This window comes from Aulonocara stuartgranti, assembly GCF_965226115.1.
Source record: "Aulonocara stuartgranti genome assembly, chromosome: 12".
NCBI lineage: Eukaryota > Metazoa > Chordata > Actinopteri > Cichliformes > Cichlidae > Aulonocara > Aulonocara stuartgranti.
In genome coordinates, this window is record NC_138948.1 from 30,388,704 (window position 1) to 30,413,666 (window position 24,963).

The 24,963-nt window shown below is 40.5% G+C and overlaps 1 protein-coding gene across 2 annotated transcripts in view; it reads left to right on the plus strand.

Annotated features, from left to right (window-relative positions):
- Positions 1 to 17,860, plus strand: part of LOC309719267 (dual specificity testis-specific protein kinase 1) — a 28,537-nt gene extending 10,677 nt beyond the window's left edge. For both annotated transcript variants that reach the window (XM_082555258.1, XM_082555259.1), the window contains 8 exons: positions 5,775 to 5,968; positions 7,635 to 7,756; positions 9,692 to 9,740; positions 11,316 to 11,465; positions 14,520 to 14,693; positions 14,970 to 15,053; positions 15,592 to 15,678; positions 16,679 to 17,860. In XM_082555258.1, the coding sequence (XP_082411384.1) occupies positions 5,775 to 5,968; positions 7,635 to 7,756; positions 9,692 to 9,740; positions 11,316 to 11,465; positions 14,520 to 14,693; positions 14,970 to 15,053; positions 15,592 to 15,678; positions 16,679 to 16,783 (965 nt within the window). In that variant the 3' untranslated portion in view covers positions 16,784 to 17,860. The remainder of the gene's footprint in view (positions 1 to 5,774; positions 5,969 to 7,634; positions 7,757 to 9,691; positions 9,741 to 11,315; positions 11,466 to 14,519; positions 14,694 to 14,969; positions 15,054 to 15,591; positions 15,679 to 16,678) is intronic.
- The last annotated feature ends 7,103 nt before the right edge of the window (positions 17,861 to 24,963 follow it).

Sequence of the window (24,963 nt, forward strand, 5' to 3'; positions counted from 1 at the left end):
ATTTTTTTGTAGTTTAGTGCACATTTTTACAATTTATGTAGTCACTATGGATTTAATGCATACATATTATTGAAATTTGGGATGTAATGGTTGTATTTATGTATAGCAACTTGAAATGCTCCAAAAAATGGCACTGCAGCATGTAAAAATACAAAGATAAGCTCTGGTGGGCTTTCTGTCTTGCAGTATTAATGGTAATGCTGAATCACTACATTGTCAACCACCAAGTGTGGTTGACAACAATGGGGTGCCACAGCTATGCATAGTCTTGCTCTGGGCCTCCCTTATTGATCTGATATCAGCAAGTCTGATGCATCAGTGATCCTCTAGCCTGCCATCTCTGGTTTTGCAAACTTGCAGATGAAGGCAGAGCTCTGAGGCTTCTGTGGCTCCAAGACAAACGTCACCTCGCTTTGGAAAATCCATGAAGCAATTAACAGCTACTGTGGCTTGGCTCAGGCTAGTTGAAGTGCTCAGCTTTAATGCACCAGGCTGCTGCCAAAAATGTCATGACTAGAGGGCTGTTACGTGCAGATTAACACTCTGCTGCGGTGCAGTTACCCACATAATCTCCATGCTTTATGCCTGAAGTCAGTGTGGCTCTGAGGATCATGTTATCCAGTCATATTCTGGCTACAATATCAGTTCTTCACAGAACTGGCAGACTGGGTTTTTTTCCTAGGGAAGTGTGATGATTTTTGACAAAAACCACAGAGATTTTCACCCTTTTCTCAGTAATAAACAGAGCTGAAATTTCTTCACTCCTCTTTCTGTGATTTTAGTGCAGTCCAAAGCTGAATCTTTGTATTTGAAAGATCTTTCTTTCTACAGAATTTTGTCAGCTTAGCATTAGATTCAGCTAATGCTAAGCATTCTAAATACCTCCACAACTCAGAATTGTGGAGGTATTTAGAAAAATTTTGAATTTGTAAATGAACAGAAATATATAACCAGATGTACAACTGCCTGTGGCAAATGTAAATAAAGCTAACCTAGTCTCTTTGCAGACTCTGCAGAAATGACCTCTTATATTGCTCTTTGCATAATTGTCAGCTTGCTTACATTACTGACAGCTTCTCCATGCATAATTTCTTCAGTTGCACAATGTTTCTGAGTTTCATGTGTGTATTGCTCATGTAGCTTTTCAGATTCATATGTGGGATTTTTGCTAGGTTATTCCATAACCCATCATTTTGTCTGGTTGGGCTCTTCCTTATTAATTTGCTACTTAGGGTCATTATTCTGTTGAAACATCCTCAGTCCTGGACACATTGGCAGTCACTGGAAATCTTCAGCAAATGATGGTGATTACAGCAGAATTATTCATTTCAAATTTTATGGAGATGTTTTCAATCCTCAGAGGTCTAAGTCAACCTCAGTGGTGACTGTAACGGTTTATACATTTTGAAAAATCAATTGCAGTCTTGTAGCATGGGGTTAGGAACTTTTATTTTTATATATTTTTGTATGATTTCCAAAATCATTGGACAAAGAAATAATCGTTGTAATTGACACACAGTAAAAAATTTTTTTACATTGTTTCCAGAAAAAGTTCTGCTTTTCTTCAAAGCTGATGATTCTGTGATGATGACTTGGTTCTCAAAGGGTTACATCCCTTGCTAGAATCAGATATCCACAAGCTTTTATCTGAAGGTCACAGAAAGCTTTTTATATATTTTCATCACGGGATACACTTCAATTGAAAAGAGATCAACAGACCTGAGATCAGAGGCTGAAATAACCCTTCTAAAGAGGGTCAGTGGAACCTCATCTGCTATCTGTTTCAATTTCTTGGATTTGAAAGTGTAAATAACTGTAGGGATACATGCTGACATCGTAGTGTTGTGCTTGTGACTACACTTGTCAGTCTTGTCTTTTGGGAAGTTAATGTGTCATCAAGCTCATTACCTGGTGTTTGGTTTAATTTAGAGAAGATACCAGCCAAGACCCTTGTGTAATTCTTATTAAATTGGCTTCAAGTGGTAATACCTGAATCTAGGGAGACACTGCACTGATGTCACCTAATGACGTGAAATTCCTGCATTTGCACTTTTCCCAGTATGTTCCTTCTGACATTCTTCTGTGAGAATCCTCATGTTGAGAGGCAGAGCACTGAAGAAAAATGTTGCCCTGGTGCAAAGTGGTATTTATTTTGCAACTTTCTTGAACGTCATTCCTTATCAGCTGGAAGGACGTCATTGTGGTCATGGCCAGCATTACTATTCCTGTTGAGGGGGTGTATGGTCAGACAGGTCTAACTCACAGCGGGTTGTGATAACAACATATTCCGGCATTTTGTTTGCCTAACCTTCTCATCTTATGTTTGGGGAAAAACAGAAAAAAGACAAAGCTTGAGCTCTTAAACCTGTCATGGATCACTTGGAGTAACCAGAGCAGCCAAATTATTCTTTGCTTGATGAAAGACTGTTTAAATCTTTATAGCAGTGTTGAAGAGTTAATATGCAGTATGGTAGCACATTCTTATTCTGCCATCTAAATGTGGATGTTGTGGCTGGTAGAAGACAACGACAAGTGGTAAACCTAAAGTGAAGGCTTAAAAAAGTTCAGAACCAGCTTATGATGCAACACTTGGAATGTCCACCTTTTCCTGAAATGATGACTTTGGAGACAGCGGAGTGGAAAATGAGAGGGAGGATGAGAAAAGCAGACAGAAACAGAATGTGGAAACGCACAAGAATCTGAAACTGAGACATAAATCATGCAATGTGTTTACCTTCAGCTGTAAACGTAGCCATGTTGCTTCACTGAGTGTACTGTTAGCAGAGCGCACATGACAACACTTCCACTAAATTAATGAAAGTGGCTCTCACTGAATATGGAACAGCGCAAAAGTGGACTTCTGTTCAATTTTTTTAATTTTTCACACAGTCCATTTTATTCAGGGAATTACTCCAGCAGCTTTTATAGTTATAGTTTCTTATCAGATTCATTTTGATGGTAAAACAGACCATTTGAAAGTTTAGGCTGAGATAGTTGGGGACAGACAGTGGATCAAAGAAACATGAAGTTCTCGCCAATGTTATTCAGTAAAATTTGCAAGTTTCCCCCAACAGTGCCAGAAATAATTTCATCTAGTTTCATTTAGTTACACTTCATCATAATGTGACAACAATGGAGTCTAAAAGCTTGCTGACAGGTTCGAGAGCACAACGTCCTTCATCTTACAAATTTGGGAACCGACCAGTCAAGATGAATAAGGAAGAGAGATGATGGATGGAGGCGGGAGAAAAGAGATGCGGAGAGATTGACAGTTAGATGATGGGGCTGCACTGTAAGCATTTCTCTCTGATAGTGCCAGAGCTGAAAGTGCAGTGATTGTTTAGTCTGAAGCTGAATGAACAAAAGCAGCGTGAATAGCTGGGGTTGATTCCCCCGACTTTATTGACAAAACCCTGCCAATTGTTTTAGCGTGTCAGCGCGCGCTTTCCACCAGCGTCATTGTAAAGGCAACTGAGATTGTTGTTGGGGGAAAAACAAACTGACCTTCACTGCTGTCACGCCAGCCCTGTGTGCCTGGAATTGGGTCAGGACTACCCACTTTGTGAAGGAACAGAGAGCAATCTTCCCAGTGGGAACGTTATCCTACCCATCTGCACTCCAGAGTTACAACCAATATTTTGGAGAACTGAATGAAGAGAATAAGGAAACCATGCTTAATAGTTTTGGCACTATGGCTGGTTGCTCAACAGGCCTAAGTTCTTGCCATGGTAAGCCTAGTGTAGGGTCAGGGTTAGCACCTATGATGAATTAGACCTCATAGGATCTCAAAGAAAGAACTGTAAAGTCAGAAAGTTGACATGACTAGATATCTTTTTACATAGGTCTAAAACCATTACGTTAACTACAGTTTTATGAGAACAATGTTAATGGAGGTTTAGTTAGCCCACAGTAAGTGAACCGAAAGGTAAAACAGTTAAAACCAATGATGCGAGTGTCTAAACAAAAAGGTCTTCAAGTTAATGACCAGGAAGATAGTCAGGGATAGAGCACAGGACAAACTTTCAATAGTCCCTATGTGCTGATTTTCAATATGAAACTTGGGCTGGGGGTTGAGGAATGGAGGTCAAAGGGTGTGGGTTGACTCAGAAGTCCCACAAAACAACAAAACCCACAGTGCATAATTTGCCTCTTAATAACTTCTCTGGAGCCTTAGACACTAAGTGGGGAGTTTCTAGTAGACAACCTCAGAGCTGATTCATAGCCCCCGCTATGTTGGGGTGGATAGCTAGAAATAATAGATAAGCACTTTGGACATGATGAAACTTTGCAGTATACAGTTATTAGTATACTGTGTGTGTGTACGTATGTGTATGTGTGTGGCTTTTTTGTTGTCTTGCCCTGAGTTCACAGTTGAACACGAATGCAAACTCTAAGACACTGATCACTTCATCATCATATGGTGTAAGGGTCTGTGTGGACGTCTGCTGCCTGCCAGTCTTTTTGTGGACTTAGGCATGTTGACACTACACTACAATGCCCTAACGATAAACACGTTCTTCCAACTCACGTAAAGCAGACTTTCAAGACAGTTGAACAGAAATCTCCTCGTCTTTGTCCTTCTGATAACCGGACTTGAAGTTCTTGTTACTGTCTTAGCTCCAGATGCAGGACATATATAACTGTCTTATTTATTAGTAATTCACTGATAGTCCAGATTGACTCTTGACTGTGTTGTGTTGAAGATAGAAACTGTTACTAAACAATTTTTAGAAAGATTCTGTGTTCAGCAAGCAGCCCTGCCCTCATTTTAATCATTTTAAAAATCTTTTTTTATCACCTTTGCTGCAGCCTGTTAAGTGGAAGCATTTTCCCTCATCTATGCAGCCTAGTGTAAGTGTGAAATGATACCTTTTGTGAGCGTCTCGTTGATCTGTAGTTGCTTTCATGCTGTTAAATGCATAAATTGCCCTTTTGGTTGGTGTGTTCAGTTTAGCAGCAGTGAGCAAATACATATGCGCTCTAATTTTAAGAGCACTGAAAAAATGGCAAAGAATCATATTTTGCATGGTTGAATCTTAACAAGGTTCCAAGTAGAACTTCAACATGCAAGAAGAAGAAATGGGAGTTAGACAAAACTTTTTTTAGAGCATGCTGTTTATTGAAAATAACGCTTAAACTGAAACAGAGTTGGAATATGTTTATCACAGTGTGAACATAATTATCACAGATGCTTTAAGGGCATGTTGTGAGCATGTCAATGGCATTTATATACTTTGCAACAACTGAATAATGGAGCCATAACCAGCTGCCTCTTTAGTGAGTTTGTCATCCTGATGATGAACTCCAGCTCCGCCATCATGGTCTACAGCTGGGAGGTTTAGTCCCTGCTCTGCAGCTTTGGAGAGCATCATAGCAACATCAGCCCTCCACCAACTCAGTGGAGCGGCTTTCTAAGATTTTGTGCCCTAAAGGTAATTTCAACATGTAGTCGAAGATGGTGGAGGTTTTGTACAAGCCTGCTTTAACTTGCCCTGACGTCGCCTAGAAAGACACTAGATGGAAAGAAGCAGTGTTAGCTGATTGGCCCTTTCAAGTCTAAGTCTCATTGGTGATGAGCCTAATTTCAAAAATACATTTAGCAAGACTGTCTACATTCCCAGAGTTTTTTATTTAACATTGCAGAGGCACAAAGTGATTATTTTCTTGTCCTGTTTGTTGTGAAAATGAACTAATAACTATAATAACTAATCCCAGGACAAAAAACATTATTTTGTAGAGGGTTCACCCTAACTTTTCAGTCTCTGTTTTCCCAGCGGACATCTCCACGATGTGTGATGTGGATGTGTCATCAGAGCCCACCAGTCCCACCCTTTATGGTGAGTCTTCAGACAAATACTACCATGTGGAGCGATGGCAGAAGCTTCGCACGGCTGTCCGTAAACTGGAATTCTGGGAAAATTTCAGCGCTGAGCTAATCGGGAGTGGCTTCTTCTCCAAAGTCTATAAGGTATTTCTTCTGCCCCCTCCACCCTTTCTGTTTTGCCTTGTCAGCCTGCAAATGCCATCAGACCCTGCTTTGTCCAAGCCACTAATTGGGACATTCTTGCCATTCTGTAATTGGCCCACCAGCTTCGGGGACCTTTGATTTTCTGTACTCAACCCCAGCTGAGACCTTACATAATTATTCTGCTGGAACAGAGCTATTGGAAGAGCTATATTTTTTATACATTTAGACTTTGCCCCTGATGAAATGAGTTAGAAAGAGGCCATGGGATTTGTGAGTGAGTCAAAGTCAGCACTTTGCCCAGAAAGAGTGTGCTCTCTGATTTTGGACTTTTGTTCCAGTTGAGTCAACTTAGAAAGCTAAGCTTGTTTGTGGTCAACCGTGTAAATCGTTCAAATAGCTCTCTGTGGCTTTGGAGATGCCAATGATGGAGTAAGACTATTACCTCTTAGAAAAAAATTGAAAGTATAAAACGTGCGTAAGTTTTGCTAATATAAAAACAAATAAAGATTAAAAAAGTCAATCACAGTACAGTTGTGATTGATAAACTATCCATAGATGCCTTTTTTGTACCAAACAGTGAGCAAGTGTTTTAATATTAGAAAATTGGGTATTTTAACATGACAGTCTATGGGGATTAACTCTCTTTTGGAGCAATCCTCAATGGCCATTAGAGGAACTGCAGTTTTTTGCACTTCTATATTTGCCTGATTCTTTTCAGCTGCTGGGATTACTCAGGCTACGTTCACACTGCAGGCGAAAGCGCATCAAATCCGACTTTTTTGACTATGCGACCCATATCCGATCATGGTATGACAGTGTGGACAGCACAAATCCGATATTTTCAAATCCGACCTGGGTCACTTTTGTATGTGGTACTGAATCCGATACATATCTGATGTTTTAGAAAGCGACTGCTGTTTGAATGGTTATGTCGCATTAAATCCGTCTTTTACGTCACTGACACAAGACAGACGCCAATTATCAGCGCCGGAGAAGCGCCCGAGAAGACATCGTGAACGCTTCCTGGCCATCCAGTGAAACTGTTGGGAAGACAACGTTGGAGAAACGTGAACATTTTATTTGTACTGTATAATCTGCAGATTCTGACAGAAATCTGCAACTATCCTTTGAAGCGCCGCTCCTCTCTAAAACAGGCCATATGAAAATAACAAAATAACTTTATAACTTAAAGCAAAATTGGGAAACGTAAAGTCCAAAACAAGTCTTTATATTAAGGCCATCAGTCAAACAATACTGTTTGGTCTGGGTCTAAACAGAGTGCGTTGTGTGTGACGTCTTCTTTTGCGCATGCGTGGCGCTTTGAGGGTTCACACTAGAGCGCGTTTGCTGTCACATTTTATTTGTAGTGTGAACAAGCAGACAAAAAAAATCAGATTTGATCAAAAAATCGGAATTGAGCTTTAAGACCTGCAGTGTGAACGTAGCCTTGGTTTACTCACTTTGATTTAGTTGTGCTACTGTCATTATCTACTGATGTGTTTGGTTTTATGTATTATCCTTTTTGCTGATGTGAACATGTTGGCAGCTGTGGATAAGTTATGCAGCGACAGCAGCTGTCACAGTATCCCCACTGTATCGCTTCTGGCCTCAGCATCTATAACCACCACTTCTTCCACTCCTGCTAACGGCCACCACTATCCTTTAGGTGATGCACAGGACCAATCGAAAAGTGATGGTAGTGAAGATCTACAAAAACGATGTGGACCAAGACAGCATTGTACGAGAGATCAGCCTGCTGCAGAAGCTCTCCCACCCCAACATTGTCAGGTAACAGCCCTCCCGTATCACCTGCATGCTGTACTCCTATTGTGGTGGTTAATCTAGCAGGCTCTGCTCTGCTCTGCTAAAAGCAAAAGAAAACGCTTGAGGATTTCCCTCCCAACACATGCAATCTCTCCTCTCTGTCTCACCAGGCTCTACACCCTCCCACTCATCACTCTTTTCTCCATCACAGCTTCACAGTCTGTAAATTGGGTAGCAGGATTGATGGCAGTTGTAGTTATTGTGCAATGGCAATACCTTTACACATATTTATATTTAGTAGTACTAAACAGTTTTAAAGGGTTCACAGTGTTATGGTAATTTTGTTGACAATTACTGAAAAAATGGACTCCCAGGGCATCGTGTACAATAAACAAAGGCAGGCAAATATACAACACTTCCATATATGCACAAAATCCGAATATCTGTTTTCTCATCAGGAATATTTGTCAAAATGCACACCCACTCATCACTGTTATATAATAACCTTCATATGGTACCAGTTAAGTATTAATGTAATGCTTTTTTCCCCCTTGGGATTTCAAAATAAACAAACACAAGTATCCATTTTGCAAAAGTGAGGTAGGTTTGATGGGCTCCCTTGGGCTGCAGATTGCCAAATTAACATTAGATGAGCTGGAAGATGTCCTGGATTTGTTCACAGCTTTAACAGTGATTATATTTCCGAGTGGCCAAAAACAACCAGGCAATTCTAGCTGGCAAACTTTGATAAGAAATCTGCTGTTTTTCTTTTGCTTATGGTAGTATAAAAAATGATGCTGGTGCATGGCCGTTGAAAGATACACAGAGCAGGGATTGTGAGCATAGTAGCAGAATTAAATATAATTGGTACATGTGATCTGAACTAACAAGAGGAAGAGAGAAAAATCGCTTGTAGTCATTTAACTAGCTTTGTTTCTGAATATAAACTACTTCACTTGGAAGTTGGTAGTTTGGTAGCATGGTGTGTAGCCTTATGTATGTAAATGAGACCCTGGTGCTTTTATTTGCAGCAGTGGCATAAGGTGCAAAGCCAGGCAGACTTAATGTTTGCCTAAGCAATCGCACTTTAGCCATTTAGCAAGGTCAAAGTGGTAAGGTTATCAAAGAGTAGCTCATTATCGTACAGCCAGCTGTGATGACAGCAGTACCTTGCACGCACCGATCTGTGTAAGCTAAAGTCAAAAAGATATACGAGTGATATTTCTTGGAGTTATCAAAGACGTCGACCGTTTGTGTGAATCAATTAATAAACAGGGCCTTATTTTAATTGTTCCTAAATTTATTATGTAAGTTCAGTTAAGTTCATTTAAGGTCACTTTACAGATGGGCAGGACTGATCATGTACAAGCTGCCTAGTTCCTCCTAATGTTATAATTTTATTATTAGCCATAGCTGGTAATATACTTCTTACATGGCTTAATGGCTCATAGTTAAACAGTTAACATTTGTGCCTCCAGATGAACATTTATGACTGTTTAATACTTCAATGTTGTCGATACAGGGGCTTTACTGACCTTGTGAAATTAATTGAAGTGTACATTGGTGTAAACAACAACTACATGCTACTGACGAGGGGAGAGGCTGTGTGCATGTCTGTCTGTAGCTCTGCTGTTTGAAGTTGTGTGAAGGTGGCACTGTTGGTATCAGTATTGTTGCAAATGAGATTATCTACTCTACCTTACTATATACACTATCAAATCCATAAAGGAAAGGATATGGCATTCTTTATTTTCCTATTGATACCATGTTTTTTTTGTATTTTCATCAAATTTGTTAACAGTTTCGGCTACAAACAAGATTCTAAAAATTTACCACCAAAAATCTTCTTGTAATGTAGACATTGTTCCCTCTGGTTTGAGTGGCATTTCCATAAACTTCCATACACTTTATTTCAATAACAAGACAAACAATTGATTAACACAGCTCTGCTTATTCCAGGTATTTGGGAATATGTGTGAAAGAAGACAAACTCTATCCAATCTTAGAGGTGAGTTCCACTCATTTTTCGCCTATTGTGAGTCATTGTTAAGGTGTATACCTGCAGGCTGGCTCTGTTAACACAACAAATAACACTGATATGAACTGAGAGTGATAATGAAATGGTGAAAGAGTTCATAGGTAACCAAACTGGGTTTGCTGCTATCACGCTGACAAATTACATCTCCTCAGTTTCTTGTTTCAAGAAGAAATTGATTATTGATTATTGATTAAAAAAAATCTTTTCATTTTAGAATGAATAGCCATTTATTTTTATGGGATTTTTTTTTACTACGACATTTTATAGTATGCCATTGTTCTACACAGATAACAGGGCGGTGAAAGCAACAAAAGCCATGTACTGCCACAGTAATCTAAGAATTATTTTAAATGCTTGAAGACACAGTATCTATGTGGGCAACAATGTATGATAGCATGTTTTTATAACAAGTCTTCTTGACTGTTTAGAAAAGTTGGACTTCGCCACTGTTCTACACGTAGCTTTAGTGACAACTGCCTCGAGCCTTCCATCGTGTTTATTTTTTAAATAATATTTGAATAATTGGATATTTTGGTAAGGGCTGTAATGCCATCACTTGCTAGATAGCTTAGTTAGCAAGTTGATCTGCTATTCCCTGTAATATTATAGGTGATGTAAATTTTGACTAGCAAACAACAAAAATAGGCTTAAAAATAATTTAGCTTACAAAATAGAAGTAGTGGCTTCAGTGTTCGTGTCTTTGAGGATAACTGAACAACAACAAAAACAACACCTCAAAGCGACCATGCCGTAAATAAATATAATTTTAGGTCTTGATATAATTTACGTTGTTATACTCATTGAATTTTATATTTAATTACATTCATATAAATTGATAAAGACCAAAGCTAATTTTTGTATCAAACTTTATTTTTGCCATCAATCTGACCATTTTAACTTTTTAGCACGTCCAAATTTGCTTTCTCTCTTTCTTCTTATTTTACAGCTTAATACCTCCCCAAAAGAACTTTTAAATTTATTGTTAAAATTTTTATTAAAATAAAAAATGATTAAATAGAAAAAAAGTAAATTAAAAATGTGCTGCATAACAAGAAAGCTCTCCTTTTACATTGTCAAGTCAAGTCAAGTCAAGAAAGCCTTTATTTGTCACATGCAAGTTGCCCTGCAGCGAAATGGGACCCCCCCCCCCCCCAACCTTACATACACAACACAGACATCACATGGGGAGACAGGTCGGAGACCGGTAGTATTATGGAAAAACACTGAAATGTACAATACAATGGGCAAGACGAGGAGGGGAAAAAAAGAGACCTCTTCTCATGCATGAGAACAGAAAACAAAAAAAAGAGCACATAAATGTCCACATCACAACATCATGAAACACGTGACAAGTAACAGGGGTGGGTAAGGGGTGGGAAGTAAGCCGATCCAGACACAGCCATTGGAATAAACTAATTTGTCTAATTTATTTTACAATAATGTGAAAATGATTTTATTTTTTGAAGACAGTTTCTTGTTACAAGAAAAACCTTTTAATAGAAAAAAGTGAAAAATAAATCTTCATGTATTTCCTGGATGTTTCAGTATGTAAACGGTGGCTGTCTGGAAGAGCTTCTGGCCAGGAAAGACGTTCCCTTGTGCTGGAGAGAGAAGGTGGACTTGGCCTGTGATATAAGCAGAGGAATGATCTACCTGCATTACAAAAACATTTATCACAGAGACCTCAATTCTAAGGTGAGGCACACAATTAAACTGATTTGCTTTGATTTGGATTGATTTGTTTGTTTTTGTTCATATTTTAACTGCACTTTTTTTTTTATTAATAAACTGCTCAGGTTAAATAATTTTCAGTCCAGAATAGAAACCTGTGATCTCCTAGTTTCAGTTAAATGAGCACACCCTGACATCCTTTCTAGGCCGCTCTGTAACAATCACGAGGCCTTGCTGAGAAGCTGGTGTGTAGGTATGCTTGTGTGCGTAGGTGCTGTCCCTCCTCCAGTTGCCAGGCTTCCCTGAAGAAGCAGTCAGTAATGCGGAGTCACAACATGATGACAGTCACTATTATCGTGTAAAGAGGTTGTTGCTATGTAAGTGCTGTTGCTGCACGTATAACTGCTGCTGGGACTCCCCCACCCTTACCCCACGCATGTTACCCTGAGGCTACTCTTTTGGCTCTGTCCTCGTGTTTTTTGTCAGGCTTTGTTGGATTTACGTCACAGAAACCTGATGGATGCATCCATGATGTTGGATCAACGTGGGAGAATTACAGGCTAGGCAACCACTGCTAACAGACCAATAGAGTAGCAGAAATCTTGAAACAGATGTTTAATGTCAAAAGTGATGATGAAAATGGCTAGCCTCTTTTTTTAATAAGCATTTCAGATGAATGATATTAGAGCAGATTATCTGTCATAGATGATTAAACAGTATAAACAACATATTATACTCAAATAAGTCATTTAAAAAAGTATTGCTGTATAAAATATCACAGGGTCACAAATGAGTCCACTTAAGGTCAACCTTAGGGTCACTCGAGGATTTCTGTGCAGTGTCTAATATGATGTTTGTGAGTCTGCTTTTATGTATTTTATACTGAGTGAGATGAGCTTTATGTTGCATTTAGTTTGTAATGGCTTTGGAGATTTAAGTTAGAAGACATTAAGATGACTTTAGCAGTTACCCTTAAGTGAATCCTTAGTATTGAAATGATCTGAGATATTTAGACCCTGTGTTGAATGTAAATAAACACAGAATGCAATGAGAAAATGTACCATTTCAGGAAAATATTCATTTTGAATTCACTGGCAGCAGGACATCTCAAAAAAAGCTGAGCTGACCCCACTGCAGTCCAGACCTTTCACCATCACAAAACATCAAAATATGACAAAAACAATGCAAGACTGTTGAGCATCCTCTGTCAGACACGAATTGGACATCATTCCTCTCCCATAAGTCCATCAGCTGGTCTCTACAAATCCCAGACATTTACAGATTGGTGTTAAAAGAAAAACAGCTACACAGAAGTAAACACAGCCACGTGGCAACTTCTTTTTAGACATGTTGCTGTCATGAAATTGAAAATGAGCAGATGTTTTTCTAAAATTTTAAATATTTTATGCTTTTCATCTTCAGTTATGAGTAAAATATGGGTTTATGAGATTTCCAAATCATTGCATTCTCTTTTTTACACTTCATGCAGCGTCCAGACATTTTCAGAATTGGTTTTGTATTTTGTAGGCTTCCTGCTTTTTGCCCCATGAATGAAATGACCAGATAGGTGTGATTTACGTGAAAATGCTAATATATTGAGACGCACCGACAGTCATTTTGTTCTATTTCAAGCCAGTGGTGATACAGTTGTTGGGTACTTAATTCCACTGCCAATACCAACATTCAGGTCAAGTGTGAATTTAAAGTAAGAAAGGCCCCGAAGTCACGTCAGATGACTTAGCTAATAGTTACTTGTAATTATTAATCTAATTAACAAGTAATTTCATTACTAACATATTAATAAATAAATATAATTATTTAAGTCTGAGATTAAATCAGAGAACTGTATGTGTGAGCTCTGAGCTGCTAGCATTAAAATAAGAGAAGTGTTTAGTAAGGTTATACTTCACATGAGAACTCTGTGCTGGCCACTAGAAAGACTGCAAGTTCATGGCAGTTTTGTGTACACTTTACAGACCAGGAAGTTCAGTTTATCTCTGTGTCTGAGTCATTTTTCCTTATGATTTGTTGACAACTTCCAAATTAAAAAATATCCACAAATATTTATGATATAAAACACATGTCGTTCAGCTTTATCTCAACTTAGGCCGCCTGGTCTGTGGTGAAAGAAGCATTTATTGAAATTAAGTTGCCAACTTGACAAATCCACTTAGGTTGGTAGATGTGTGCAGTTTGTGATGTCAGTGCTTCAGGATGTCCAAAAGGCCAGTTGCCTCCCAGATCCCCTGAACTAATCCAGTCTTTGTTAAAGTGTCTGTGAAAGTTACACTTGAATGAAAATTTTAGCTTTTTGAGTAGTTGGTCAGGTTCTTGTGTTACTGGGGATTTTCGACTTAAGTTCCCCAAATTGTTGCCTTGCTTGGCAGAGAGGTAAGGGGTTGTGGCTAAATTTAGAGCTGGAGTCTGGGACTGAAGTAGTTTTCCTCCACGTAATGTCACGTAATGACAGGCTGCTGGATGGAAATAGCTTCATGTGCAGTGGGAGCCAAATGGCAACTGTCACTTCCACACATGCCCAGCGAATCTTAAAAACAGAAGAAAATGGGTTTACATACATGCAGAGCAATGCATCAACGTTATACCTTTACATTGCAGACCTGCTGTTATTATGCAACAACAGCTCTGAGCTGCTCTCCCACTTCCTGCCTCTGATCACACTTTCTGCTCTCAGCCTCTAAACTCAAGTCTAGCAGGGTTTGTCTTTTTCCACAGTTTGCTGGTCTTATTAACATCTAAATATGAAGGAACCAGTCAGTGTGATGGAGGCTGGCCTTTGGCACACTGAATCTCTGGTCGGTCAGTTATTTAGTCGGCTGAAAAGGTGCTGCCAGCAGATCCTTTTGAATCTATTGACAAGTGAAGAGACTGTTTGTGACTGTGTGGCAGTGATTCCAGGAAACACATGCATTACACACAATAGAAGCCCAAACAAAGACTAAAGACGGTGGAAAAAACAAGTGGTTGATGGTCCTGGTTGTTCAGCCTTACACTGCCCTCTGCTGGGACAAACATCCCATTGCAGTCCTGCTCCTCAGTGTCCTCCTCGTGTATCTGTAGAACTGCCTGATCCGGGTGACGTCTCGGGGACGAGAGGCTCTGGTGACAGACTTCGGCCTGGCCAGGGAGGTGGTGGAGCTGCCAGTGAAAGACACCGGCAGGAAACTCTCTCTGGTGGGCTCGGCTTTCTGGATGGCCCCCGAAATGCTCCGAGGAGAGCCATATGACCGCAAGGTAACAGTCCTGTTTCTCGTATCAGCATGTGTTACACACAATAAGTATTTTTGCTCTTTTTTAGCATTACATTTTTTCTTATATGTCAGACAGTGTATTTATTAAGATGATACAATAAAGTAATGCAGGACATTGTGGGAAGCTGCATCTTTAATGTAAAATGGCAAAAGTCAGATTTATTTATTTTATTCTTTGAAGTATTTTCTGATATGTTTTTTATGTTCTAAGAGGAAGACAAAAAACCCCCCAATATGTTTGATGTCTGACTTATTCCAGGTGGATGTTTTCTCCTTTGGCATTGTGCTCTGTGAAATCCTGGCCAGGATCCCTGCTGACCCTGAAATACTCCCGAGAACACAGGTAGAGCTCACTGTACCACAGCAAAGACTGTGTGCTGCTGACGTGTAACGTGAATATTCACATGTGAGAGTTAGCTATTGCCCACTTTTACTAGTTAACTAGTTAAAAAGATGTCTAAACAACCCTGAGACTTGCTGAAAAAGTAGAAGAATGGAATGTCTCCAATTTAAAATGTTGATGGAGTGGATGTGTGGCTATCTGCTCACTGCTAACCATGGAGCTAATGTATTTAAAAAGAGTGTGTTAAATTAAATCGATGCGTTTAAGTTAGCTCAAACATGGTCCATGACGCGTTGACTCGTGGGCTTACCGACTTTATAGATATGTGACTGGAAGTGTGGTTGTGACAGTGACGTCTTTTAAAGCTGATGATTGGCTGAGCAGTGTAGTGCTTGGGGTTTGTGATTAACTCAAGCCAAGCTGTGAAAGATACAAACTGATGTAATTTTAGCACAACTTAGCTGACAGAACATTTTTGTATGCGCAGTGAAATATTTCTTGTTATGACACATGGACTGTTGATGTTGATGTGTTTCAGGACTACGGGCTGGATGTGAAAGCTTTCAGGGAACTGGTGACAGACTGCCCACAGCGCCTCCTGGAGTTGGCAGCCAGCTGTTGTATGGTATGTGGATCAGAGGAGATGGAAGACCTGAAAATGCTTGAAGTAAAAGTCATGATATACATTTATACTTTGAAATATTTCGTATGTTTTTCAAGTCATAAAAGGACGTCTTGCTTAGGGAGACTTTGCTTTATTTTGACTCAAAATAAATTCAAATTGAGGAGCTGATGAAAAATTGTGGATTTTCTCTTCCTGTTGTTTCCCTGTGTGCTATATTTCCATTTATTCCACAAGTTTGGAGCATTTTGCGGCACTTCAGTTTTCTGCTGTTTCTAGTGGGGACTGAGTTTCCAGCAGGTAGAATGTACTTTGGCAGGCTGCGTGATCCTCCACACTTCGGGAGTTCAGCTGCTGCCAGCAAGCTTAGTTCCAGCTATTCTGTCTTATGCTTTTGTCTCAGGAGCCAGGTTGCTGTGCTCTCTATCATTTCGCTGGCAAGCTTGATTTTGTTAGCAGGCTTTTACAACTCTCACTGGTTTGGGAATGAGATTATTCCTGTTGATCAATTTGTTGTCAGTGTGGACAGCCAGGTGCTCATACTCCTCCACCACATCAACTTCCTACCCCAGCACAGACACCACTCATTCAGCCATCCTCTTTCTTTTGAAGCCGGCGATTCCTCCCTGACCACTCCAAAAAGTCATCCTTTTTGTACTGAGGCTGTGGTGTGTGGTGCTAGAGGCAGCAGAGGGCTGAAACTCGACATGTTAAAGAAACTTTCAGCTCATTTGCTGCCTCCAGGCTGCACCCTGGCTGTCTGTAACCAGTGATTTCTTCAGTCCACTTATTTTGCTCTGCTCGAGTTTGCCCTCCAGTCTCTTCTTTTAGGAAACCTTGTGATCGCTACAACAATCACATCAGCAAAAAGCCTCCAAGTGTCAGACATGACAGTTCTTAATACTAAGCTGTGAATATTAGGGCCTCTGTACTTTCCACCAAGGTTTTCTTATAAGTTGTGAAACTCACCTGTTTTTCTTAATTTCCTCTCTCCCAATCTAAGGTGGAGTCCTTCCGACGGCCAGCATTCACAGAGCTGTTGGATGATTTAGGAGAGGTTGCTGAGACCCTGGAACTTCCTCCCAAATCTGACGTGGATACGAGCTGAGCAGCGGATCAGGGAAGCCCAGCATTAGGACCGCAGACTGTGGGATTACTATTGCTCACTGTCTGGACAGGAAGCAGGACAGATGTGAATTAAAAAAATAAAAATTAAAAAAAAATATGGAAGTTTTTGTGGCATCAACTCTTCTCCTCTGAGGTGCTGCAGACATTCAGATCTAGATGTTTTTTCAGGGCAGTGGATGTTCCCGACTTGCCATGGACACTTTGATTTGACCCAGCAGTGTTCACATGATTATTAGTTCAACTTGTACTGTTATTGGTCTTGACTAAAAGGGCCCTCTCCTCCCACTCGACTCTGGTGTTTGTGATTTGTTTGTAACCGACGGCGCAGACCAAATCAGGCCTGTTGATATATTTTCCTCTTGTCTACTCTGCCTTTGTCGTTCCAGTAGGAAATGAGAAAGCTCTGCTCTCTATTAGGCTTTCAATAGTGACATAACTTCATACACAACGAGGATCAAAAATAGCCGTGGAAACATGATTTTAGGTTTGATTTTGAGAGTTGGTTTCATGTTAACAATTTATAGGCACGCTTACGAGTCAGTATGAGTCTAAGATATTTATTTTCATGAAAAAGTTCTTTTTATCGTATACCGAAAACTTCAAACATATCCCCTTTTTCTAGCAACAAGACTTTTTTTAAGCTTCTGGATTGTCAGGTGATTTTACAAAACAAAAAATTCCTATTTTGTTGTTATTTTGTGCAGTTACTCTGAGCTGAATGTAAATAGTCAAGCTTTTCTCATTTTATTTTTTAAATCTGGCACCTTTTATGGGGTTTGACAGGGTCCATAATCTTTTCAGTTTAATCTGTTCTGGTTTTGTGTGTGGTCTCAAAAACTTTTAGGCAGCTACACTACCAACTCTTTTGGTTTCTTATCCTTTAAAAAATATATTTTCTGCCTTTTTTGATGAAAAATAAAACTTTTATTTCTTGTTTAGCAGTATAGCTTTCTAGATTTGAAAGTATAAATATTCATCTGCTTTCAGAAGTTTCTGATTGATCCTTCCAGTATGGGAAACAAATGGAACCATTTTCATTTGAACTACTTAAATAAACATGGAAAATAAACTTTACTTGTGTCTTGTGGTCCCTCTCATTTGCTCCGCCTCTCCGTGTATGTACATGAAGCAATGCCTTTATTGAAGGGAGATTCTGTCATACTCTATAAGGAAGGATGATGAGGCTGATCTAGCAGAGCTGTTTCACTTTCCTTTAATGAAAAGTGTGAAGAGGTTGGCTGCAGTTCTGATGGGGATGCAGTAGAGGGTGCACATGAGCTAGAACTCAATGAATGGACCTAAAATCAGCTCAGTTTAGAAGAAAAAGCCCACATTTGATTTTAGCTGTCTTAAGTACAGAATTCTAATAAAGCTCAAGGTGCTGTGACATCCCAATTATTGCCTGATTCAGTCCTGGACTGGTATTTGTAGTTGTTTAGTCCTGTGAAAAGCTAAACACGCCCTGTATCGATAGATTGTAGAATAACAAAATTCACAAGAGTTCCCACCCTCTAGAGTTGGAAGTCACCATACTCTGACACCACTGCCAACAACAGTCCTATAACTTACAAAACATTACTCTAGAAGCTGATCTGAGGTCAGTTTGCTGGGACATCCACTCCTGGGATGAATGTGTGTCAACACACAGCTGAATAGTCCAAACCAAACCGTCAAAACAAAACTGCTTTCACAGAGGTGCTCACACTTGCTCACGTTCAATTCATTAAGTGCATTTGATTAGAAGGACCTGGCTGCTACTTACCCACTTAATTTCCATGGAAACAGAAAGGCTGTTCTTAGTTTCACATAGAGATATATAAGCAATTCTGTGTGACTGTGTGTTTTGCATGTATCCTTGTGCATCTTTGTTTTCCCTGTTGTTGAAGATAGACTTTTTAATACTTTATAGGCAAAGAAAAACAATAGGAAAAAAGAAACAAACTCTTCCTCTAATGCCCTGTGTTGCTATGCATCTGTGATGTGCGGTGTATTCTTGGACTAACTTTCTGATAAATGTCTTCTGATGGCCACTGTCACATGCTGAGAACAGCCTGTAGTTTATTTGTTGAACAGAGGAGCCTGGTACGAGGATAGACTGATAAATGCAACACCGATGAGTCAGCTGGAACAGGAACCAGAGGGGAGCCTTTAATGGGAATATGATGTAAAACAGTATCCGTCTAGCCTTGAAAAGTGGAATGAAGTCACTGTCCAAGTTTCCCCTGGCTGTTGCAAAGCCTGAATGGTTTTCCCCCATTAATGTTCCTTTGCAGATTACACTGTCAGAGTGCAGCAAGTACAGGAGCAGTGAAGTCGAGGCAAAAGGGTTCTAAGTTTGAAGGCCTTAAGATAAGAGATAAGATAAGATAAGATAGAACTTTATTAACTTTATTAATCCCTCGGGTGGGTTCCTCTGGGAAATTCGACTTCCAAAAAAAGCACAGCAACGACCGAAGTTACAGTTACAGAATTGTTATATATATATATATATACACACACACACACACACACACACACACACACACACACACACACACACACACATATAAATACAGAGACAAATATAAATAAAATATACAAAGGGGATAAATAGAATAAATAGGAATAAAAAATAAAAATACAAGTGAATTGCACATTTCAAGTATTGAGTCTATTGCACTGTTGACTATTTACAAAAAGTATTGCACAAGGTATTGTACAGTGAGGTGAAGAGGCACTACAGCTTAGTTGTTCCCCCCTCCTTTGTCCTCCTGTTTCCCCTCCCTCTCCCCTCCAGAGAGGAGTTAAACAGTTTGATGGCGTGTGGGACAAAGGAGTTTTTAAGTCTGTTAGTTCTTGTCTTGGGGAGAAGCAACCTGTCACTGAACAGACTCTTCTGATTGTTTATGGCCGTGTGCAGAGGATGCCTGGCATTGTCCATAATGTCCATCAGTTTCTTTAATGTCCTTTTCTCTGCCACTGTCACCAGAGTGTCCAGCTTCATGCCGACCACAGAGCTAGCCTTCCTGATCAGTTTCTCCAGCCTGGATGAGTCCCTCTTTGCTGTGCTGCTCCCCCAGCACACCACAGCATAGAAAAGTACTCCAGCAACCACCGACTGGTAAAACATCCTCAGGAGCTTCCTGCAGATGTTAAAAGACCTCAGCCTCCTGAGGAAGTACAGTCGGCTTTGGGCTTTTTTATACAGGTGCTCTGTGTTGCATGACCAGTCCAGTTTATTGTCCACCCACAGCCCGAGGTACTTGTACTTGTTGACCACCTCCACCTCCTCCCCCTCTATCTGAACCGGCAGTGGACCTTCTCTGGACCTCCCGAAGTCCACAACCAGTTCCTTAGTCTTTGAGGTGTTGAGTTGCAGGTGGTTTGTGTGACTCCATGCGACAAAGTTCCTCACCAGACTTCTGTACTCCTCTTCCTGATCATCCCAGATACACCCCATGATGGCTGTGTCGTCTGCAAACTTCTGAATGTGGCATAATTCAGAGTTGTAGCAGAAGTCAGAGGTGTACAGGGTGAAGAGAAGAGGGGACAGCACAGTTCCCTGTGGTGCTCCTGTGCTGCTGACCACAGTGTCAGACATGATATCCTTCAGCCTGACGTACTGTGGTCTGTCGGTGAGGTAGTCGGAGATCCAAGCCACCAGGCAGGGGTCCACCTCCATCCTGTTCAGTTTTTCCTGAAGCATACAGGGCCGGATGGTATTAAAGGCACTGGAAAAGTCAAGAAACAGGATCCTGACCGTGCCTTTTCCCCCATCCAGGTGTGAGTGGGTTCTGTGTAGGAGGTACAGGATGGCATCCTCCACTCCGACACCCGCCTTGTATGCAAACTGTAGTGGGTCCTGGGCATGTTGTACCTGTGGTCGGAGGAGGTTGAGGAAGAGCCGCTCTAGAGTCTTCATAAGATGTGACGTCAGTGCCACCGGTCGGAAGTCATTCAGCTCATTGGGCCGGTTCTTTTTGGGGACCGGGACGATGCAGGATGTCTTCCAGGGGGCGGGCACTCTCCCCAGTCGCAGACTGAGGTTGAAGACTCGTTGTAGCGGCTCCCCAAGTTCAGCAGCACACGCCTTAAGCATCCTAGGACACACCTTGTCTGGGCCTGCTGCCTTTCTGGGGCGAAGCTTCCTCAGTTGCCTCCTGACCTGATCCACTGTGACACTGGGAGATGGGGGGAGATGTCTTGCTGCTGAGAGAGGGATTGGAGGAGGGGGTGTCATGGTGTCAGGAAGGGGGGGAAGCGAGGGAGGCAGGAGAGTGGGGAGAGGACTCTGTAGTGAAGGTGAGGGTGAGGGTGGGGGGGGTTGTGGGCTGGTCAAACCTGTTGAAGAAGTTGTTGAGTTCGTTTGCCTTCTCCACAGTCCCCCCCACTGTGCTTTTCTTGGTGTTGTGGCCTGTGATGGTTTTCACACCATTCCAGACCTCCCTCATATTGTTCCTCTCCAACTTCTGCTCCACCTTCCTCCTGTAGGTGTCCTTTGCTTCCCTCAGGCAGCGTTTCACCTCCCGCTGTGCTGCTTTCATCTCCTCCTTCACTTTGCTCCTGAAAGCCTTCTTCTTCATGTTGAGGACAGCTTTGACTTCCTGTGTTACCCACGGTTTGTTATTAGGATAACACCGTACCGTCTTAGCAGGGGCGACTGTGTCCACACAAAAGTTGAGGTAGTCTGTAAGACAGTGTGTCGCCCCCTCTATGTCCTCACCATGTGGGCTCAGGAGCACATCCCAGTCTGTGGTGTCATAACAGTCCCTCAGAGCATCCTCCTTTTCTGGGGTCCATCTCCGGATGGAGCGCGTTGTGACAGGCTGCCTTTGGACGAGGGGTGTGTATTGTGTATTGCCTTGTAGGCAAACCAGACACAAGTTATAAAACGTGATGAATTACTTATTAGCTGAATATAAATGATTGTCACACAGACCTCACCTGAACCTGAAAAGGCATTCACAAAACAGCAGGGAAAATGTATCCTCTACAAATAATACATGTTTGTGTTGGGACATACCCTGCTCTGGAGGAGGTTATTTTCCAGACTTCAAAATAGGAGTTAACCCTGAAGTTACATGGATAAGATCAAATCCTACTTTGTACCTTAAGGGGTTACAATAAAGGTTATCGTCTAGTCATAATGTGTCCTTAAAAACACGATTTGTTCATGTTGATAATCTAGTGGTTGTGATTATTAACAGTACAGAATATAGATAAAAGTTGGATATAGCGTGTCTGTAAGGCTCCAATTGGTCTCATTGTAAAGCATGGTGCTTTTGAACTCTTGCCATCTTGGTGTTTTGAAACTAGATGTTATGAACGAGCAGATCAGGTGGGGAATTCACATCCACATTCAGCAACACTTGACAGTTCTTTTTTCTGAAACTTGGAATGACCAAAATTTACTAAATTTCAATAGCAGTAGTGAATCTTGCCCTCACTGTTCATTTCTGCCATTTATGACTGACATGCAAAGACATACAGTATGGGTCATTTTATTTCTGCTTTGAAGCTCTCGATTACATAAACCAGAATCTTAACTCATACTCCTCTTTAATTCTTTCCAAGTGAAGATCTAACAAACACGCTGCTTTTATGTTGATTGCTCGAGCACTTTCTACCATCCTGTGAGCTCTTGACCATGTTAATTGTGAGTGTTTGAAGCGAGGCTTTCCAGCATAATCAGTGTTGAAACATAATACAAATAATTCCAATTAATGGACCAAAGCAAAGCTTCCCTTTGAGGTGTTGTGAAAGACACGCTTGTTTTCTCCTGCCTCTCAGGACTGCATAGTCATTCATTGGCTTTATTTTTAGTGCTAAGCTGATATGAACACACCGTGCAAACACATCAAAAGATCATGAAAGATTGAGTGGCTCCTTTCAGGGTTTTAAAAACACGCTCCATCTGCCCTCACCTTCGCTCCCCAACATCAGAATATAAACAAAAGGCTTGATGAGAATGAATTATGTATCACTGATCTGTTTTCTTTGTATGGGTGTGTTTAATTTGAGGAGAATGATTGGCTATGTAAGGTCAGACAGAAGAAGCGTGCTAGACGGTGGGTTTCGTAATGTAATCTAACTACTTTTTCATGGCTTATACACACACACACACACACACACACACACACACACACACACACACACACTTGTTAAATGGACTGGTTCTTATATAGTGCTTTTCTACTCTATCTGAGCACTCAAAGCACTTCATACAACTTATTAATTCACCCAATCACACCAGCACTGTTTCTAAGCTGTTAGTGCCTATCTAACATTCATACATGCATCCACACTTCAATAGATGCATCGGAGAGCAACATGGAGTTAGTATCTTGCCCAATGATGTTTGCCATGCAGACCAGGGGGAAGCCAGGAATCAAACCACCAACTTTCCAATCAGTGGATGACCTGCTCTACTGCCTGAGCTACAGCCACTATACACTATATTTATTTCTAAATAAATATATAGTAACATATTTAACCTCATACAACTAATAAAGTGCCAATGTCCACAGTCCTAGAAGAGAAAGCTGAGCCTTTAATTTGGAAATAAAGCCCATGAGGCTCAATCTGTGACCTGTGAAGAGATGGTGAAGGGTGTGGATGTGCCCTTAAGGTTCTAACTTTCCACTCTGGTTACTAGCTTCAGACAGTGGAAGGTCAATGGAAAACACCCTCCACTGAATGCCACAGACAATAAAAAAGAAAAGCATTTTAAGAGCTTATAGTGGTAAAAATGCCGTCTGTTAGGTTTAAGTGGGAACCTCTGTTGCCAAAAATGAAGCTAACATGTAACAACACTTTAACAGTCACATGAGGCTGTCTTCAAAAGTAAAGCAATCCCCATCATCTTGTTAAGTGATGATGTAACAATCCCATTTCTGGAATCAAACATCTGTTATGTTGGATGAAGCTCTCGCTTTCTTAATGCACTCGTTGGTCTCTCTAGGACATGAGCCCCAGAATCAGTTGTTATTTTAGGCCTCAGCACTATTCAAATATGTATGAATAGTGTATGGACACCAAATATTTTCTGCAAATTAAAGTGTAATGTCATTTGTCCATCTTTTATATATAGTCTATGGTTAGGTGCATAATTTACCTTTTACTTTCCCTTTTATTTGGGATAAGATTGCATGTATAATGTAAATGTGGTTAATTAGTTCGTAATGACCTGATGAGAATTAGCATTAAACTTCTGTTTAATGTCTGCTGCCAAAAGCCATGCACAGTACACAGATGCTGGTGTGCTGTTGGTGTGAACTACCCAGGCTGTCCACAGGGTGGAAGTGTTTGCTAAAGCAACAAATACTGACATTTGTTAAGTGGAAACAGTATTGTTTTAAGGAAACAAACAAACAAAGAAATATGTAGTGTACAGCAATGGGTTTGTTAAGATGACTTCAGTTTCATTTGCTCCACTAGGTTCATAATCACAGCTCAGGGGTCAAGAGTTTCAAGTCTGTCACTTGCACACTGATTGGACCTCACAGCAGTGTCTCTCAGTTATTTCTCCACCATTCTTTAATACATCCAGATTAATTATCACTCCTTGCAAGGTATATTTATATAGTGAGCAAGCCTTTGACTCTGGCTTTAATTAGGATAAAGACATTTTATGATGAAACCTTACCTTTTAAAACAGCAGGTCTCTTTTGTCTAAAGCAGCACATAAAGTTGACTTTGCCCTGAAGAGGAACATGTGGCTGCGCTGTTTTTCCATGAGGATTAAATTGCCCTCTAGTATGAAACAAAATTTTAAAATGAGCCAATTTTCTATCGTTAAGTTAAGAATATGTCTCAGGGCTGACGTGCTAGACAATTCTTTTCTCTAACAGCATTGAAATGTGCTAAAACACTGAAGCAGCTCAACACCTTACTAAGATATTTTTTGCCAGTTTCTCAGAATTCTCTGGAGAAGAAATATGGTTTGGAGATGGGCAAGGAAATATGGGCAAGGGATGAAAAATCAAGTCAATGTGCAAGTGCCAGAAGCTGCATTTCCTCTAACGGCAAAAGCAAATCAATCTCCACAGACTCCCACGTTAAAAAAAGCAATGACATTACCATGCTTATTGGCTGCTGCAAAAACCAGTTTGGTCTCTAAAGCCAATTCCCCCTTTCCTATAAACTGTGCTAATGATACAAAAAAACACTCATTCATTATTA